Below are 20,682 nucleotides of genomic sequence, written 5' to 3' on the forward strand. Positions count from 1 at the left end.
TCAGGTTTTCTTCCGTTTCTCTGTCATTCTGTGCTTGCATAAAAGACCTTCAAACTTAAATGAAAAACTCCCAAATGTTCTTTCACTTTGACCCTGATGTCTTTTCTTTTTCCTGATCAACTCTCTGTAACCTCTCTCCAATGCTGGTTGTGACTCGGTTGTGGCTTTTGGATGTTGGGCTTTGTTGGCGTAGCAGCTCCAGCCGCCACCGATGGAGCGTCTGAAGCTCTCCTGGCAAACGGAGACTCTAGTCATGTTTCTGCTGCAGCTTCCACTGCCCCTGCAACTGCCGCACCTGCAGCTGCCACTGCCATCACGGCTGCACCGGTGCCTACCTCGCTGCCTGTCTCTGCTCCGGCAGCCACCACAGCCACAGACATCGACCTTTTCGGAGGTCAGTGTAGGTGGAGGGTGGGATGCCGATCCTTCTGCTTTTTTTCAAGCTTCAGCAGAAGTGTACGGTTTATGGTCCTTCTAAAAGTCCTAAGCAGTTTGAATTGTTAACATTCCAGTGTTTTAAAACACAAATTTAAACTCAGATCATGTCAAATATTTTACTGCATAAAAAAGTGAACATGATGCATGTTAGAAACTGAAGGAAATTGTTCCAGTTAGATGTTAGGCCACCCCTTTCCACCTCATGGAGAAAGAATTGACTGAGGAAGCCTCTGCCTTTTATTGTTTGCAGACAAAAAAAAGCCACATAAACCTGACAGACACAAGCATCTTATATTATGCTTAAAATTCAACTTTAGCAGTTTAAGAGAAACAAAATCTTTAGAATTAACCCAGTAACAGATGATTAACCCACTGTTTTGTGGTTGGTATTTTTTCAATGTTTCCTTTTTTTTTCATTTTTCCATGTCAGTTGTTTTTTGCCTGACAGGTTTGTGAGAAGTTAGACATCTTTCACTGATGTGCTAAAAGTACTGATTGGTAGCATCCACTCAAACTTTTCAGTCATCTCTGAAACGAGTTCAGTGGCACTGTCAAAGAGAGATTTCCATCCCCAAACTTGACACTCCTCCCCTCTTGTCACAGAGTACCACCACTGACTTGTGACAACTTCCTCATTTCACAAGCCTGCACTGCAGGTGCAGTCACTGAATGCAGTATTATGCAGCCACCCAAAGGTCATCAACAGATGATACTATTTGACTCAACCCTGCACTAACCAGGCTGCATATTTGTTGTATTCTGAGCTTTTTTCCTGATGCTGACCTCTCATTTTTGTTTCCTGTCCATTTCATCTGTTGCTTCATTTTCTGTTTGTGCACCCATATGCGTGTTGGTGTGTCGGCTTGTTTTTTGCGTTCCCGCTGTTGTTGTCTGCAATACCCTAGATGCGTTTGCACCTTCCCCAGGAGACGGTCCTGCTGCCGTGGCCGCTGGCCCCGCTGCTGATGCATTTGCTGGATCTGGTGGGTGAAAAGGCTGTGTGAGTGCATGACCGAAGAGGAGTGCTGTTTAATTGATTTGATGTGAAAACTTCCTCTGCCTTCATAAAAGACAGTAGTTGAAAACTCTCCCCTCGTGGCCTCCTGTCGGAAACCAAATCCTGCTTATGACCCAGTCATGGACCTTCTCCTCCTTCACATTGTAAAATGTTCCTATCCTCCCCTTTTCTCCCTTAACAAACTGATTATTACCGAATAATGTCCTGAAAATGACCACCATCTATTTATGTATTTTCTAACAGTAATTATTCATAGCAGCCCTCATTTTTTTTTTTACTTTTTGCTTAAAAAAACTCCATCAGATACTCTCTTTGATATTCTCCTCTTGACAAAATGATGTGAATTTAGAGCCACCAAAACAATTACAGGCTTGTAGAATATGTACTAAAATAAAATATGTGAAGAGATTCCTATTAGGAAGAGTGGCAGACAAGTAGTGCTAAGTTAACAAATATTAAAACCAAAAGAGTAAAATTGTGATTAAGCATCTTAGCATTTAGGCTTAACCAAAACCAACCAACACTCTCCCTTTTGTAAAAATTGATGTAGATGAATTACTGTGTACTCTAGTAAATGTTCTTAAATAAAAGAAAAAAACTTTTACATTGTTAATGTGATCAATATTTATTTATTAGTCTAAAGTAGTTCCTGTCCTAAATTATGCTGTGCAGTCATGAACAACACAAAACTTTAGTCTGTGGTTTATTTTCAGAGGTTGTCTTTTGTTGGTTTGTGTGTCATCTTGACGTTACAGTGGCTACAGGGGTGCTTAATAACAAGTTACATTTACTCATTGACATCAGCAACTTTTCGTTCAACTCTTACTACTAACTTGTTCAGGTTTTACTGTAACTTTAAACTTTATCTTTAGTAGAAATTTCAGTATCAGTAGTTTTATGTGAACCTTTTTAGCTATTTTGTAAAGTTTTAATCATACACAATATTTGAATGTTGAAATATTGGTATCAGCTTTTAGATATTTGTATATTTGATTGACCTTCAACAGGACAAGGGTTTCTGCCATGCTGTTGATATTCTTCAACTTTGACTAGTGCCTGAAGGAATAATAAAAAGACACAGCGTTTTGCAATTTCTTTACAGTCCCAGTAACACAAAACTGGGGGAAAATACCATTTATTTACAATTTAGAAGTCATTAGTAACTCAAAACAGAGGGGTGTTTATACATGTATTTATGTATTGGTTTACAAATGATTACTAAATGAATAGAGAGAGAGGAAAGAGAGAGAGAGAATGGACGGTTTTTGTCTTTTAATGAGAGAAGACAAAGCTGTAATAATATTAAGATTTCGCATATTTTAGCATTTGTTAGCATTTCACTTCGAAGTGTATTTCTATTGTTTAGGTATTTTCAAACGAATTATTCATAACAGCAGTCTTATTTTTTTTTTTTGGTGCCTGAGAAAAGCACCCCAGCACTCTGCACTACTTTTCTTTTCTTTCCTCTTTCCTTAATTCTTCACAGTCACATTTTAAAGCAGGAATCACAGAAGTAATTGGAGTTTTTGTGCCTAATTACCTTTTCACTTCATATTTACCAACCTCAGTGTGCTATTAAAAAATAGAATAAAATAAAATAAGTGCCTCATGAGGATTGTCAAAAACAAAGCTTTTGCTTGATATTAAATTCTTATGTATGTTTAAAAAAAGTCTCAGACAGACATTTGCTAAATTGTTTGATTTGACCAGAAAGAGCTTTTTCTGTTGGGATTGTTTAATGGATTGCTACAAAATGTAAGGTGTTTTTTGTTCTTGTTTGCTCACAGTTGATAACTTTTTCTCTGATTCTATTAGATATTACATTTTATACATCTTTGGTCAATTTAGTACATTTTAGAATTTTACTTTTAGCAACAGGATTTTTTTCCTTTCTTGCTGGTCATTGATCAATAACTTTATACTTAGTTTTTATTTTACAGTTTTGTCTAAACAATATTTTTTCTCCCTTTTAGATTTTGTCTGCAGCTAAATTGATTCTTTGTTGCTGCTTCTCTCCATGATGATCTGCTGAAACACAGTTCCACAGCCACAGTGACAGGATAGTGTTAGGTCAAATCACATACGAAAAACGTTTTTAGAGTTTGCCCAGAATTGTAGATTTGTGATAGATGTGAAGAAATGGAACCTTCTGATAACTGACCCTGCAGTGGCCTTAATAATAATATGTTGGATGCAGCAGTGAAGTCAGTGATGTGCAGAATGAGTCTTTCACAATCACTAAACCAACCTTTGGAGCTTCAAAGGTGTTTTTCCGAACCAAAATGCTTTTCATGATGTTTGTTGTTTTAACAACCTCTTAACCCACCATTCCCCTTTTTTCTGAACATAACCCTCTGACCCCTCAACACCCCCCCTGCTCTTCCCAAAGACCCCTTTGCCACGACGGAGGGGAGCGCCGACATTGCTCCAGAGCTGGATCTGTTCGCTATGAAGCCCGCCGACACGGGGGCCGCCGCTGCCATCACTCCTCCCACCTCTAACGAGGCGCCAACCATCATCGCCCCCATCGCTGCCCCTGCCGCCCCCACCCCTGCCACCACCACCGACACCACCACAGATTCTGCAGCCGCCCCGACTCTAGATATCTTTGGTGGTAAAGTCTTCTCGCTCTCATTGTGCCTCCCACTGCATCGCCCTGCATTATGAGGATGATGGTGACGGTTCAGACAGACACTTAGATCTGACAGTCCCCACATTTCAAAGTTGTTTTTCTATTTTTTCATGACTGCTGTTGCTCGGTTAGAATTGATCAAACATTTTGCGCACCTCTGTTCCAATCCAAACAAATGAAGAAAACATATTTTTTTAATCAAATCCCAACATTGCTGTTTGATTGGGAACAAAAAACCTGTCAACAAAGTGTTTTCCAGGGGCAAAGATGTAACTCATGCGATGAACAGAGGTCTGTCAACTTGTTTTGATTATTGACCAAATACTAACAGACTGTCTGCCAGACTTACAGGGAAGAAATCAGTTTTCTTCTCTCGCTTGCTGCAAATGTTTTAGATTCTGTAAACGGAGAATGCTTTATTTAAAAGTTAAAGGGGAATAGTGATCAGACTCGTGTTTCTGATGAGGCTGTGACATTCACACACTAAAGCAGTCATTCTGTTCACACACATGAATGTGTTTACCCCATTACTTCTCTGCTCAATAGCATCACATTTATAAAAGGTAATATTAAAAACACTGATTGTGTTTATTACTCCCCCAAGGCAATACAATGCAGAAAAAACTGTTTTTATTATTGAGTTTATCTTAGTTTGGGTTGTTAAAGGGTTAAAGTTAAGAGTTAATTTTTTGTTATGTTTTAGCAAAGAAAATATTTAAGGTCTGTGGCAAAAACTAAGTATAGATTATGAAATGTAATTAACTTGTAAGATTTCTGTAAACTCCTCTAATGATTTTTGCAAGAAGCAGAAGCAAACATGGCCTTAAAACTGAATGATGAAGAAAAAAAAACAGATATTTCTATATTGAACGGCATCATTTTCTCTTCAACAGCTAAACCACATTCACCTAACTGACACTCTGTGAAATGAACTTAAAAAAGCTTTGATTGCACAGAGGAACAGGTCAGACATGCTCATTGCATTAAATTATACCTAAAGATGACAACATTTATTTGACTTGGGTAACCTCATAACCAAATATGCATAAAGAGTGAAAGCTCTATAGAGAATGGCATTATTCCCCTTTAACGTCTGCACTCCTTTTGCATTGCACTGACTAGACACACAGCTACTTACCCATTTTTTAATGAATCTGCTCTCTCTGCTTTCCCTCATCTCTCTTCTAACTCGTGGTTCTGTCTGCACTCAACTTGGAATCTGAATGTCCATGTGCTTATTCTTAGATATGTTTGATTCTATGCCTGAGCAAAGCCCTACAACAGAATCCAAAGCTGCTACCACTCCTAGCGTAGACCTTTTTGGTGCAGGTACACCCGTTGATATGGTTTCTGTGTGTGTGGAACGTGTTTATCTCCTTTGGTTTCCATGTGTCCCTCCTCTGTCAACAGTTTAATTCTCACGCATCTTGGTTTGTCCCTCATAGTGGTATGAGAACTGTGCATGTATTTCCACTCGTTGAGCACCGAAGTGTCGTCGTGGTCGTGGCTGCTTTTGTAAAAAAATTTAAATCTATGTTTTCATTTTTTAACCTGCTACGCTAACGCCTTTTTTTGCTCCCCAACCTCCACGGTTTTCTTCTTTCTGGTGCTCTGCCTCTCGCTTGCGTTGGTATATTAGACCTTCCTGCTGTTTCTCGCGGGCCCTCTCCTTTGCCCGAGCCGGCTCCTTCTGGAGATATTGTGACGGGTGAGTTGAGCTGCTGAAACTCTGCTGCATCAGTTTCCCTTCCTTGCAAAATGAGGAGTGCACGCGTCAAGGATGCGGACGTTACGGCGCAGGGATGCTCGTTTCAGTTGCTGCTCCCTCCTGTGCATGTGTGCTGCACCAGTTCACCTCAGGCAGAACTACAACCATACACTTGCAGAGCATCCTCCCCCTGAATTTTAAGCTTTTACCCGTAAAATAATAAATCTAATCCAGCTTGTCTGTCTGTCTCTGCTTTTCAGATTCCTTTTCAGCTCCAATTCCAGCTCCGGCAGCAGAAACTTCCTCCACACCCAAAGCAGAGCCAGAACCAGTCATAGACCTGTTGGGTAAATCATTACAAACTAAAGAATTTACAGTTTCTTCACCTGTAATTACATCTGCAAAAACATTTTTGCACTTTTCCCTGTGCAGAAATAGTCTTGTCTTCTCTGGCTTGAAGCTAAAGTGTCTTCTAAACTTAAACCTTTCATGATTGCATGATGCAAACAAGTGGAGGTAAAGATTAAATTAGTGGAACACATTACCTGAACATCATATCAAGACCTACTCCATTATATACGGTCAATTTGGTGTTTTTAACATGTTCCAGTAGCATTTTTCTGATAATGGAGGACAAGCTTAAAGAACACTTAGCTTAAAATTGCATTTCTGATTGCTATTTATTCATATTGTTGCAAATCAGGACCAGACAAAAAAATGCTGTTTGAAAAGAGCCTACTTGTGACATGGAAAATGTGCTGGTCAGGCCACAAGCTCCCTGTTCCCAGCTCTTAGGAACACATAGATAGAGGAAAGTGGGGGCAAAGTTACTCTGTGCCAACCCACAACTCAGAGGTGAATTTCTAACGAGGTACTGTCGCGCTGCGGAAACTTAAACTACACAGGTTTTTGATTCTGGCTCAGAGTACCTCTGATGACAATATTTGATAAAATGTTGTTGTTGCTGCTTTGTGCAACATCTTTACAACTTTATTGCATTTTTCTTTATCTATGAGATCTTGATTTTAAACTAAATTTAAACTAAACTAAATTTTAAACTAAAATTTCCATTTACTTACTATACATTTAAACTATACATTAAAATTCTTTCTGGGTGATTTTGGTATTTATTTTTGTTGATTTGAATTGTATAATGTTTTTTCCATTATGACTAAGTTTTACATTTGATATCAAGTAGTTTGATGTGTGTCTACACTTTCTTATGGATGGTTGCAGTTTTATTTGTGACAAACCTTTCTTTCTGTCCCATCGTGTCGGACTGGGTGGTACCTGGCTGGATTTCCCTGCAGATTCCTTTGGTGGTCCTGCAGAGGAGAAGCAGAGCTCAGCTCCTGGAGGGCCTGGAGATGATCTGCTGGGAGGTGGGTCTCCCCTGGAGCTTAAAAGTTTCTGAAAGTAGTTCAGGAAGACCAGAGTAAAATAGAAACCTAAGATATTGTCCTTCATAAATTATAAATCATCAATTTTTTTGGGCAGACTCTGCATCCAATCTTATTTTCTTTGTTGCTTCTCAGTTTGATTATCTGCTGATGTTTTTTCTTGTTGTTTCTCATAAGTGGAAACACTAGGAGTCTGCATATTACTCCTGATTTACCCCCCACCCCCTCATCTGTGATGTCTCCAGGTCTAATCTCCCCCACTCTTGCCCCCACTGCTGCCCCAACTCTGGCTCCAACCTCAGCTCCAATCCAGAACAACCTTCTGGAAAGCGGCTTTGAAGCCTTAGGCTCACTGCCCTCCCCAACACCTCCAGTTCCAGCTGCAGGTCCTGCTGTACCCATGGTACCTGCTCCAGCTGCACAGCCTGCATCCTCCACCACAGCGCCCTCTGGCGGCTTTAATGCTTCAGGTAACGTCTTGAACACAGTGTGCCTTATGAAATGCTCAGAAGTATCTGGCTCATAAGTCAAGGCGTTTCAGGCTTTTTAACTTAGTGAGCTTCAATAAAGCAGCTTTGTTAAAAGCAAAGGAAGTTCCTTTTCCTGCGGACAACTTGACTTCTGCATGACTGAGACACGACGTTGTTCTGAAATCATGTAAACTGTTGTTTGGCTGAATGCTTCACTCCTCAGCACTGCTGCCGCTGTTTGCAACATTCCTAACACTTTTACAAATGCTGTGCTTTCTGCACCTCCTGCTCAATTCTCTCCCTCTTAAAGCTTTCTTTCTTCCCCTCTTTCTTTTTTTCTTGGTCTTTGCTTGCTTCTTCTAATCTATAATGGGTGAGTTCATTGCTGCTGCTCACCGCAGCATGTGCCATATGGACAGTTCTCCTCCCCTCCATCTTTCAAGAAAACTTCAAATGTGCATGCTGCAGAACGAGGATAAATCACTGACTGTACAGCATGTCAGTATGTGGCTCTTGCATGAGATAGACTTGTTTTTCTGTCTTTTTGAAAGTAACCACATGTCACCAAGGACCACTCGAGCGTCTTTTAGTCACTTTATCAAACATGTCATTGGCTGCAGCGTCCTATAAGCATGCACAAATCTATGTTATGTTGCAGAGACTGGCTTTAAATGGGGGGAAAAAAACAAAAAAACATTATAAATAGGCCTGCACAAATTACCGCACATTTATCGTTATCGCAATATCCAGCTGTGCAATATGCATATCGCAAAAAACGGCGAAAATCGCAATAAATTGTAAACATTAAATGTGTTCAAACAATCTTATGGCAGCTTGAAGCAGTTAATGAATCAAATTAATCTCTTTATGCATTTGACCAATCGGATGGACGCCTTCAAGTTGTTGACCAATCAGATGAGCCCTTTTATGTTAGATGTTTGTCGCCTACTGTATGTCGATGAGGGTCATTTGGAGTATTATTTTTAAACTGTTGTAGTGAAATGGGAATTATATTTTTGGTTATTTTGCTATTTGTTTATTTACCGCAAATTTTATTGTTATCTCAATATTAATCTTTAATATTGCATATCGCGAGTTTTCCTTATATCGTGCAGCCCTAATTATAAATAAGTGGATTTAAACATGAAAAGATAAACAGAAACATATTAGGATGAATACAAAGCAACAGCAGGATCTGGCAGTGAGAGACTGAAACCAAGGGGCAAATAGAACAACTGTCTTAACACGGGGAAGCAGCTCTGGTGATGTGCCATGTGCAAACCAGAAGAAAGCAAAATCGTAAATGAAGAAAAAATGAAAGAACAGAAAAATTGAATATATTAATAAAAACAACTGAACAACCGATTACAGACCATCGCTTCTTCTTATAGATTTTAATTCCATCTCTTTACATTTATAAAAGCCATAAAAAAAACTCAAAGCTAAAACTACCTAAAAAAAAGGGGGCAAAAAACAACAACTTTGTATTTACCAAAATGCTAAACACTCATTTTAATGGTTGGAGGCTGTCTGGTCTGGAAAATCTTTGCACAGGATCACCTTTAAAGATTACTAGAAGAAGAAAAAAAAACTATGAGACGAATACTGACAACGACTTTGCACAGAACTGTATAGAGGCTTTAAGTAATCATCTTATACAACCAAAAACTGACAAGATGATAAACAATGTTTGGCTGAATACGTCAGGTTAATGTAAAACTGTGTCAGTTACAAACTGAACATAAAAGTGAAAGTGAAAAAGGGTTTAACTTTAACTGAAAACTTTCCTCTTGCAGAGCTGCTCCGGTGTGACCTTGATGGCAGCTGGTTCCTCACCCCCTGCATAATCCAGATCCTCATCTTTGTGTTGAGTGTCTGATGTCTCTCCATTTCCATTGTCTATTCAGTGTTGGGTGGGTTAGGCGACTTGCTGATGCCCACCATAACGCCGCAGAGCACTGGGGGCAGCACCACAGGAAGTGCAGCAGGAAGCATGGGCACTCCTGTCACACCTGGAGGGATAACAATGGCTCCTCCCCCCACCCCACCTCTGACCAAAACCATTGGAGGAGACCTGGATTCATCTCTGGCCAACTTGGTTGGAGGTACCGTCCAGCTTTTCTTGCAGCGCAGAGCACCATTCTTTCTGTTTTTAAGTGAGACACTTGTGAAAAGATGATTTACTGGATCCTTCTTGTGTTTGTGCAGACCTAGGCATGAAGAAGAGGTAAACTCAATCATTGACTGATGCTTTTGGCGGAAATCTGCCAAAAGTCAGATTTGTGTCAGATTCCTTTTTCTCCTCCTTCAGGGATCCACAAAGTGAAAAGAAGTTGACCGGAGGAGCAAACTGGACTCCGCAGGTTGCTCCCACCAGCTGGGGCAATCCAGGAGCCCCAATGGTAAGAAGGACAAGATGTAGATGTCTGATTGTAAATACATATGCCAAAAGGTTGATGATAGCATACAGAAGGTGCTGATGAGAGCTCTGTGTCTTTAGGCTGGTGCAGCCCCCGGAGTGCCAGGTGCTGCGCCTGCTGCAGCTATGGTGCCACCGATGGCGGTGCAGCCTGGATTTGGCATGGTGAGCCTCAACATGTTTTTTTTTTAATTTGTTTATCAAGAATATATCCTTTATAGTTTATATGCAAAAGGAATACGCATTTTTCCCTTTACTATTTTCTCCTCCTCTTACCAGCCTCCTGCTGGGGGACCTGGAGCTCCACTGATGCAGCCTATGATGGGGCAGCCCATGATGAGACCCCCGTTTGCAGGAGCCGCTGCACCAGGAGCACCGGTAGGACGCCACACATACAAACAACTATGAAAACAGATTACTTGGCCAGGGTAACCACATAATTGTGAGAATCCCGCCTGACATGTTTACGTGTTTTTTGAAAAATACTTTTTTATCTTTTTTAACCACACCAGTGAAAAGGGAAAACAGACGGTCACATCATGACCACGGTTCCTCACATTTCTATTTTCTTAGTTTTTACATATGCACAGAAATGAAAGACTTTTTATTATTTTTATCATAGTAAACACTTTTCTGAAGATGGGTTTTCTTGTTTTTTCAGATTTCGCCAGGACCTGGAGGTCAGAGCCCCAAGAAGCCCAAGGATCCGCTGGCCGAACTCGATCTCAAGGACTTCTTGTAACGTCCCGGGTGCGTAGAAACTTTGATTTGTTTTTATGTCTTAATAAGTTAATTTTACATTGTTATCCAGGCAAAGTATCTTCATTGGGTAAAAAAAAAACCTTTGGAAATTCCTTGCTGCCCCTTCCACAATCTACTGGTAGAAATTATGTGGCACATTTTTTAAATATTTGATCCATATTTGTTTTTTACAGAACAAAACTACATGGGGTCCAATAATTTTGACATTCCTCCTTTAAGGAAGTCATGTTTTCAGCAGGTTTAGTTTTGCGTTTAAGTCACAGAACCAAGTCCCCACCTTCAAATGTCTGCAATAAATATGGAGATATGATTCAAAACGTGAGGAAGATAAGTCAAAACTGTTTATTTTTTTACATGGATTGATGAGGTTTTTGAAAAAGACACTTTATGTCTGAAGATTTGTGGTGGATTGATTGGAACTCATCTGTTGTTGTGCAATGACACTTGTCTTTAAAGTCCCACTCCGATCATCTTTTGATCTCTTTTCAAAGTGTCCCAGTGATCTTTTCATCATGATAGTGCTGTTTTTTTTCTTCTTTTTGCTGTTAAAATCAGCAAATCTGTGTTATTTGCTAAGACAGAGTTCCTGCAGAACTGCAGAACTTAGAAATGTGCCTCTGAGTTGTGGGCGGAAGCATAAACTCTGCTAGCCTACAGACCCTCAATGGTAAATGGCGTGAACTCGTGTACCTTTCTACCTTCCGCAAAGGCCCAAAGAGCTTTACAGTTGAAACACATTGATGGTGGTGTCGCTGCCAAACCCTGGCCGGTGAGATCAGTGTCTTGCCCAAGGACACTTGGTTCAGCAAGGGGAGAATTGAACCTGCATCTTCCGATGAGAGTGCGACCGCCCTACTGCACCGTGAATCAGACACTTGCCTGCTCAGATGAGGAAAACAAAGACGTACATGGATCTGTTCTTCTATAAAATTCATAATATGGGAATGAAGCGGAGCAGGAAGCTTATGGCTCATCGCAAATAGTCTCTTTTTCAAACAGCATTTTCTCGTCTGCTCCTAAATCACAACAAAATGAATGAAGAAATACTCAGAAATGCAATTTTAAGGTTCATTTTCTTCATATATTCGTCCATCATCAGAAAAAAGGCCTCAAGAATATGTTAAAACACTATAGGCACAGTTTTCATCGGAGTGGGTCTTTCAATGAATTGGTTTTAAATAAAGAACCCAAGGCTCTTATTTTGACATGCTTCTGTTTCTGTTTCCTGTGACCCAGCTGCTTTCCTCTCGGGATCATAGCCTTCTCACCTCTTAACCGGTGTCTGTCAACATCTCAGGAGGCCAGCCATGTTCAACTACTCCCTCCTCCGCCCCACCTTTCTCCAGTGTGATATGTTGTAGCACAAACTGTGAAAGTGATTATAACGGAAAACAAAAAATGTAAGAAAAAACGCGTGTGCTTATATCGGTGTACTAATCCTTTTTTGTCACACAGACAAAAAAAAGTCCAGAGAGGCGAGAGAAGACATCTGTGTTTAGATTTCCTGTCAAAGTTGAATGATTGATGTGTTTTGGTGTTCTGAACTCCTCTTACCTGTCCTTGACCCCGCCTCCTGGTGAAGAGGTAAACAAAGCTGGTTTGGGAGTAGCAGGCAGTGTGGTGTTTACAAAGATCATGTTTGCTGTACATAGATTTCTCTGGCGAGCGTTACGTCTCTGTTCTGTGTGTCTGTTGAAGAGAATTATAAATGTTTGAGCCAGAAGATGAAATTGTAAAAAGTCGTGTGAGTATTCCCCTCTTCCTCCACCCTCTTTAAGAGTACCTGGGAAGGATTTGACCATGTTTAAATGATTATTGTATTGAATATTTAGGCATAACCTCTGTGGACTTCTGAGTCATACAAGACCAACAAGTGATTCTTCTTTCATTTTTTTAACTCATGGCTTTAAATTCCATGTTTTTCTCTGAGTCATTTTGATCCCGTTTTGTTTGTTTTAGAGCAGGCAGGCCTCTGGGCTGCCGTGTATGTTCCTTGGCGTTGCTGTTGAGGAGCATATCAAACGCCTGCTCCATTTGGATTCAAGCTTTCCTTCTGTGTAAATGTTCAGCTGTGTTGGCTCGGTTCTCGTGGGTCCGTCCTCTTTTTGCCTTTGACCTGCTCAGTGTGTTCGTTTTGTATTGTGTGAATTTGCCATGACACACTTGTCGTTCACACAGCTAACTGAACTCGTTTTAATACAGCATGTAAACTAAACGAACAATTGACAGAGGAGTTAAAAAAGATCATGTATGTTGTGCACATATCCAAAATGCTTCATGAAACATGTTACAAGCTTTCAGAAACCGGCCTCTCACTTTGTCTGTGTTTACTGCAGAATTACTAATCAGACATACAAAAGGGCAAATTTAAATATACGAATTATTTCCATCTGATCGTGGTGTTTTAGCTGTTTTGTCAGTGGAGCCTCTTTTCCACTAGAGGCCGCTGTTGAACCGTTTTGCAGTGTCCTTGTTCTCCCAAATTTCCCTCCTCATCTGTTCCTTACATAGAGTGACAGTGTTCGGAGTGTCGGATGGCATTTGACACGGTCTCTCCTGCTGTGCCGTAAACTGCAGAGACATAGGTCTTACTCTGTTCCCTTCATGTTTGTGGATTGGTTGTGAGTGTCAGATGTGATTCAGAGTAAAAAAAAAAGGGAGATTGTTAACATTTTTCATGACTGAATTATTAAAAATGTTTTTTTTTCAGCTGTATATTTATTAGATTTACAATGGCCTTTCCCGGTGCATGTAAGCCCTTTGAGATGCAATAAATTGGATGACAGATTGAATTTCTCATGATTTTTTACATAACACAAAAATGATCACTTTCAGAATGTGTGGAATGACAAACTGATCATTTTAATGTTTCTTCATTCTCACTAAAAACAAGATTTTTCCTCAAAGGTTGACAATTGCTTGACTGTAGGCAGTGTGAATTCAACATATTTATAATTTTCCTAATAGTTTGGATTCATACGTCTATTTAAATATTTGTTAAATTAAGCAAAATAGCATTTTTCCACAAAAATACACTTTAATTTTAGAAGTCTAAATATACAATATGGTTATCTGCAAAGTCTTTTATTTTTATTAAATGTGTTATCCTTCATTTTCAATAACAGAATGAGCACATTTTACTGGTGCTTTTACAAACATTTATTTTGAAATTTTGGCTAGAATGTAGTTTTAAACTTCAAATTATTATGAGCAATTTTTATATGTTTTTTTAATTTATTCCCAGATTTTAGAGTTGACTAATAGCCCAGTTCCTGGATGCTTATGGAACATCTTCAAACCATGATAATACTACCTACGTGCTTCACAATTGGTGTGAGGATTTTTTTTAAATACCATTTATAACCCAATATGTCTTGTTAAACATTTCTTTTTTATTTTTGCTTGTAAAGCAGAAACATTTTCTTGTTTTTTGTTCAGCTTGAAATCTTTGACTTGCGGGAGCATACATCAACCATTTAGCAGTTGCCCCGTGAATTGCTGGATCATCATACTCACACATAAACATAGACTTTAAATATTGTGGTTAATACTTTGTTGTTTTTAGTACTTAAAAGGATTTTGGAATAAAAAAGAGAAAGAAAAGTTAAAGATTTTACAATTTAAAACTTGCAATATAATAAAAATGCTGCTTTTTAATTTTAATTTAACAGAGAAATATAAACAGCTCAAGTAATGAGTTGAATGTCCCTTTTTTTTAGCCTCACCTCACATGCACAGTTACAGTACTAGGCCGTCAAAATATTTTCAGAAATAAAAAAGACAGCGAAAAGCTTACAGTCTCATAAATTAGCACCAATTCTCCTGGATTAGCCCCCATATGTGCACAACAATGAAACCATATTTCACCGTGTTGCAAAAACAAAGAGAACAGGAAAAGACTCACAAATCACATAAAAGTAAAACTCTTAAAAAAGACACAATGTTCAATATGAAATTTAACCAAGAATTCCTTTGTTTTTAGCCCATTAAACTGAGATGTTCACCTGGATGTTTTGGTCAATAACAAGTTTGTGCCATTTCTCTACAACATGCATGTCTGTCTTGTCATGCAGAATGGAGATAATGCAGTTTCAGTCAATTCATTTACCTAACAAAAAAAAGAGTAAAATAAAAAAAGATCTAAAAGCCTGAATACGTTTCTTCATCAAATGTTCTTTCTGTGAGCAAATAAATTAGAGAAACTGAAGAGCCCCGGTTCTCTTGATGAACTGAAGAGGTCCGGCTGTTGTCGATGCTGAGTCTGCCTCACTGTGTGCGCTCATGCTCATCAGGGAGCCAGAGGGATCCTGATCACATGGTTGGGGCTGTGTTGTCTCAAGCCACCTGACACTCTTTTGAGTCCCCGTGGATCCAATAGCAAATCTGAGCGTATTTTAGAGGTGTTATTCTCACTGCCACATTGTAATCCTGCTGCACCCCATCTCCATCAACATCTACCCACTGGTGACCTGAGAACACCCCAATGACCTTCCGTTTCCACCTCCTCTTGCCCGGCTCTTTGAGGCGTATGTAGATTCCAGAGCCGCTGGAGCCGGGTTTGGCGTCGCAGTACTGATACAGCAAGTCCTTGGATTCCTCGGACACGGAGCAGAACCGGTACACCAGGTTTCCGGGTCGGTCATCATCAAAGCCGGAGAAGTGGATCCTCCCAGCAGGGAGCTTCTTGACTGATGGAATGACACCGAGATCCATGTGCCTCATTTTGGGGGCTTTCTTCAGCTCCAGTACCGCATAGTCAAAGTCTGCAGCCAGTCCATCAGACACACCTTTGAACCAGCCCTTAGGAACCTGGGTCTTTTTCACCCTGCTCCATCGAAATGAAGGCTTGTTTGGTTCCACACTGCGACGACTCCGGCTCTTCCTCCCAGCCCCTCTTCCTCTGCGCTCTCCTGTTCCTTGAGTCTCCTCATTTTTTTCAACGCCCTCTTTGGCTTTGTCCCCTTTCCTTTTTCTCCCCTTCGCTCTGCCTCCTCTTCCCTTGCCTCCTTTACCTCGTTTGGACTTCTCCCTCAGAACACCAACCCGCAGCTTCTGCACCCCATCGAGATAGTCCTTCCCATCATGGATGCAGTGTGCAGCAGTCAGCACATGTTTGGGAGACACCAGAACTCCGGAGCAACCCGTGGAGATCTTCACGGATGTGGAAAAAGGATACTTAGTGGAGAACTGTTTGTCAGCTATGGTGAAGCGGGTGTCTGTGCCATACACCTCCCGTTTGTGGCGAGACCTGGATGAGACGTTTGTGGACCAAATGGGCTCCTCATTGATGCCCTGCACTGAAACCACTGTGTAGGTGCGCGTCCCGTTTTCATAGACCGTCTCGTAGGACAGAATCTTCTCCAGGTCGTCAAGGGAGGGCAACGGGATCCGGCGCTGACACTCGATCCCACAGGTCCCGCCCAGCTCCGGCTGATGGTGTGCAGAGAAGCTGGGGCTGCTGAGAGGCACGGTGTGCCTGTTCTTCACCTGAGGCACCTTCCACTGTGGCCAGGTGTACTGGTCATCAGCCGTGCTCACCGGCTCAGCTGCAGCCACCACAGCCAGCACCATCATCAAGAGCAGTACGCGCAGCGGTATGGGGCCCATCTTTAATCTGGATCTGACTCTGGAAAATAAAAACATTGCCTTTTACCTTCAGCACACTTTTTCTTTTACGTCTTTGCAAATTGCAATTTTACTCAAAACCTTTCTAGGGTGTAGTTGTAATTTTATCCTTGGACTTTGGTTCCAGGCTGTAGTTATATTATACAAGTTATTTGAGCTTTTTCACTAATGAACACTTAAAACACCAGTTTGCTGAGCTGAACATATCCAGTTCCATTTACAGCCAGAAGGAGGCAGCATAGCATTAGTTGTACTGACTGGGAAAGCTGAGGGCACAGAATAAGTATCTGACAACATATGTCTGTAAGTACTTGCAGAAAAGGTTGGCTCCATTATCCATATAAATCAGTAGCACTTAGTCTGAGAGCCCCTCTAGACTTTATAAGCATGTCTCTGTGGTTCAAAGGGGAGATTTATTTTCCCAAAGTTTTCTGCAGACTGCGGGCGGAGAAAGAGAAGATGAACCCTGATCGTCTGAATGAGCTGAGACATTGGTCTGGAGGTTTGCCACAATGGGTAACCTTCTCCCTCAGTAATGACCATATCTGGTTTCCTGAGCTCCACTAGACTCCCTCCGTGCAGATGAATGACATCAGCTGGAGAAGCCGTGCACACTGCTGGTTCATGCTTCCACTGTGAGAGCGCTTAAGCAGACACTGCAATTTTCTCAAAATTCAGAGAGGGAAATGATTACGATGCTGCAGCTCCCCTTTTTGACCATCTGCAGACAGGTTTAGGGATCAAATGCAGCCTTAAGTCTGATTGACTCAGCAGAGACACATTTTCATACTCCCAAAACCAGTACTCTCAAGCATCCAAATATCTACTTTTCTGATTGTCTTCCTTTGAAACTTCCCAGTAACTGAACTCGGGGGATGAAACTGAAATTAGCACGGTGCCTCATAAAACCACTATTTAAACCTAAGACAGGTTCAGAAGGTAAATAGTCACAATTGTCTCCCAGTTTTGGTGCATTGGACCAACTGACACCTACAGTTAAAGGACAAACATCACTTTTGGAATACTCATCTTAATTGTTCTATTCTCCAAATGGGACATTTTGACTTGAGTCTGCCACTCAACTTTCAATTAAATGTGCCCAGCTGAGAACGTCTGATCCGCCTGCAACAGACGCCAATAAACTATAAGCCCACAAAGCGTGAGAACAAAAATGACTAAAGTCTCAGCTCAGCTTCACTCTCCCACAGTCAGACACAGAGAGGATGCATGCAGAGAAAGCGAGCCTGCAATTATTCAGCAGAGTGGAAACTGATATGCTGCCATGATGGCTTTGGTCTCAAAAGGCACTCATTTCAGCTGAACTGTTTTCCACTTTAGTCAGCTAAACAGGAGGCCGTGGCCTTTCCATCCCTCAGGAGAGTCGGGGGAGAGTGCAGGATGCGCCCTGGATGGAGGCAAACCACCAGAGGGTGGCGCTGTGCAGCTCACAGAGCGTCAGTGTAGTCCAGCTCTGCTTCACTAACGGTAAAAGAGGGCCCTCATCAAATCATTCTGACAAATCTTCCTCTTACTCTGATTCTGCTAAACTTAAGAACATTTTTATCAAAAAATAGATAAATTAAACTTTTTTAAAGGACATAAAAAAACACATTTGTTGTTGAAAAAAGCAAAAAAAAAAAAACCAAAAATTCTGGAAAACCTGCCTGTTGAATACTTTGATGATACAACACAATGGCTTAAAACGTGGGAAAAGTGCGCTAATGTTTAACAGTTTAAGTCAAAATGGCTTTGAAATACTAAAAGAGAGTTAATGTAAAAAAACAAAACACTTCAATCATTAGAAATAGAAGGAATTCCCGCGCGCTGCGAGGGCGCAGCTCCTACCTGCTGCATCCGATTGATGGATTACTCCAAACCCGCAATGTTTTCTTTGCTCTCCCCCCCCCAAAAAAACGCAAAGAGGATCCTTGAGGAAGACGCGTGGCTGGTTAAAGCATCACAGAAGTCCCGATGTTTTGTTAGCGGCTCGGAGGCTGTCTGCTCCTCATCGCTCCTTCATGGAGTCTGAGGCGGAGAAAGTCCCAGCCGGGACGCTCCTCTCACCCTGCACTTGATGCTGAGGAGGGAGGGAGGAGGAGTAGGAGGATGAGGAGGAGGGGAGAAAAAAGATATGAAAGGAACTTTTTTTCAGTCGTGACAAAAGCTGTTCACGCATGGGTGGGGCCAACCCTCAGGAAAGATGAAGCTGGGGTCCTCAGCTGCAGCAGCAGCAGCTCAGGGTGGAGGCGCATCGCTGCTGCATGCAGCAGGGGGGGGGGGGGGGGTCATGTAACCTCTGCTCTCTGGCTTTGAGTTGATTGTGAACACTTAGACTAGCCGGCTTCTGCTGCGTTTTCATTCCAGTGCAGTGGTGCATGAAAGCCGGCTGTCCTTAGACGGTGAAGCCAAGCCCCCAAATTAAGGCCCCCGCAAAAAAACTACCATAGGATTCCTCCTTTTCTTAGCATCAAGAGGTCCCTGAAATCCTGCACCCTAAAAAAAGAAAAGGCAGCACAAGATGCACATATTTAACTTCATACTCCACTTAAAGACTTTAGTTTCTGCTGAAAAAAGCAGCTCATTTGTGGCGTTTAATGTTTGGGACACCTTAAAAATAAAATGCTGAGAGGATTATTTTAGTGTCACTGAAAGTAAAACACCCAAAAGCGAAGGAAGCAACTAATATGGAGCTTTTGGGTTTCCAGAATGACTTCTTTATTCATAGTTGAATCTGTGTCTGCTGTATCTGACTCAAAACTGTACGGCAGGATAGCTCCAATATTGCTCAACGTTTTTCTGTAATGTTAGGCTGGGGGTGTGAGGGGCCGTAAGCTAGCGGCAGAGCGGGTAAACACACAGCTCAGGTGGCCGACAGGAAGTTCGGGGCAAACTTACTCCTCTCCCACTCACAGGCAAATTTCAAAGATGAAAGGCTGACTGAAGTCACATTTGCCGCTTTACTTCTTCGGCCACAGGGCTGCAGCAAGGATGGATTTGTGATGACCTGCTAAAGCACAGTTTCCGACTGTTCACTTTTTGTCCTTGTTGCTGTACACCAGAAGGATCACCTTGAGAATGCTGTTTAAAAGCTGGCGACGATCCATGAAATCAACTTTTTTCCCAGTTGTGATTGAAAGCTTTAAATGGTATTGAAAGCATAGAAAATGTGACTCAAGGGCAAATCATTGACTGTATATGAGAACTGGACTGGGTGACCCCCCCCCCCCCCCCCGCATTCCAAACAGGAAGTACCTGATGGCTCCAAGAAGCCCTATCCCATGGACTTCTTTAAATAAATAAACAGCTATTACTCAATCATTCTATTTGTCAGAATAACTATTCTTGCTCTGGTACCTTTTTTTTTTAATGTTCTTGATCATCTAACATTTTTGCTCATAATATTTTTTCTGTAGTACAAGTAATAAACTGGCCAATCAGATGCTTAAATAAAAGTATGCCGTCTCACACCCAGCGCTGGAAATGTTTGCTTGACAGATATCGTGTAGCCCGTTTTCAGTGGTAGGGGACTTCCAACAAGCTTGGCAAGGGGGGTTGCCATAGAAATGTGGACTAAGACCCATTTGAACCAATAACAGTTTAATGACATTGTCTGGGTCCAACATGCCAATCTTTCTATTGCAAACAAATGGCGACTGAATTGACTTCCTTTGGTTGAAGCTGGAAGTAGGCAATTTTCTATGGTTGAGTTCCCACTAACCCGATCCCGTTTTCTTCTACAGTTAATGGGACAGATATGGTTTGGCATCTGTAATGGACTGCAGAACTCCTTACCAGATGGGAAATGCATACTCCAATAACCTCAGGATTTTGTATTGTAAGACTGAAAAGGAAAATTTGAATGAGGAGAAATGTGAAACTTTAGAGCCACTGATTTTGCATGTGTATTAACAAACATCCATCTATTTTCTGATCCAGCTGAATCCCTTTCAGGGTCACAGGGTTGCTGTAACTGTAAGGATTCTGTGCTTTGGTTTGATTTTTCAGTTGTGTTCTTGGTTTTGTTCTTGATATGGGTTGTTTTCCCCATCAGTCACTCCAGGTATTGATCATCCACAGCTCTTTTCATTTCTCTCGGTTGCCCTCAGTCTACTTAAGTGTCTGCTCATCTGCTCTGCTATTTCACTTTTTTTGTTACTCCAATGGTTTTGTCATGTTTCACTTTATTTATTAAATGTTTCAGTTTTGTCAC

General features: G+C 41.2%; 2 protein-coding genes across 11 annotated transcripts in view; one reads left to right on the forward strand and one right to left on the reverse strand.

Annotated features, from left to right (window-relative positions):
- The window catches only part of snap91 (synaptosome associated protein 91), a 46,747-nt gene extending 33,108 nt beyond the window's left edge, over positions 1–13,639 (forward strand). For 2 of the 10 annotated variants that reach the window (XM_011484846.2, XM_011484849.2), the window contains 15 exons: positions 194–394; positions 1,344–1,421; positions 3,846–4,070; positions 5,334–5,417; positions 5,728–5,796; positions 6,057–6,143; positions 7,107–7,178; positions 7,442–7,666; positions 9,574–9,771; positions 9,875–9,893; positions 9,978–10,068; positions 10,167–10,250; positions 10,365–10,463; positions 10,747–10,835; positions 12,084–13,639. In XM_011484846.2, the coding sequence (XP_011483148.1) occupies positions 194–394; positions 1,344–1,421; positions 3,846–4,070; positions 5,334–5,417; positions 5,728–5,796; positions 6,057–6,143; positions 7,107–7,178; positions 7,442–7,666; positions 9,574–9,771; positions 9,875–9,893; positions 9,978–10,068; positions 10,167–10,250; positions 10,365–10,463; positions 10,747–10,827 (1,613 nt within the window). In that variant the 3' untranslated portion in view covers positions 10,828–10,835; positions 12,084–13,639. The remainder of the gene's footprint in view (positions 1–193; positions 395–1,343; positions 1,422–3,845; positions 4,071–5,333; positions 5,418–5,727; positions 5,797–6,056; positions 6,144–7,106; positions 7,179–7,441; positions 7,667–9,573; positions 9,772–9,874; positions 9,894–9,977; positions 10,069–10,166; positions 10,251–10,364; positions 10,464–10,746; positions 10,836–12,083) is intronic. The other 8 variants (XM_020709871.1, XM_020709872.1, XM_011484848.2 and 5 more) reach the window with 8 other exon arrangements.
- A 580-nt stretch (positions 13,640–14,219) lies between these two features.
- On the reverse strand, positions 14,220–18,572 carry prss35 (serine protease 35). Its single transcript, XM_023963902.1, has 2 exons — positions 18,318–18,572; positions 14,220–16,473 (listed from the first exon to the last, which is right to left on the reverse strand). Exon 2 carries the CDS (start codon positions 16,452–16,454, stop codon positions 15,183–15,185), a length of 1,272 nt encoding a protein of 423 aa, XP_023819670.1. The 5' UTR covers positions 16,455–16,473; positions 18,318–18,572; the 3' UTR covers positions 14,220–15,182.
- Between the last annotated feature and the right edge of the window lie 2,110 nt (positions 18,573–20,682).

Source organism: Oryzias latipes, chromosome 16 (genome assembly GCF_002234675.1).
Source record: "Oryzias latipes chromosome 16, ASM223467v1".
In the NCBI taxonomy this organism is placed as follows: Eukaryota; Metazoa; Chordata; class Actinopteri; order Beloniformes; family Adrianichthyidae; genus Oryzias; species Oryzias latipes.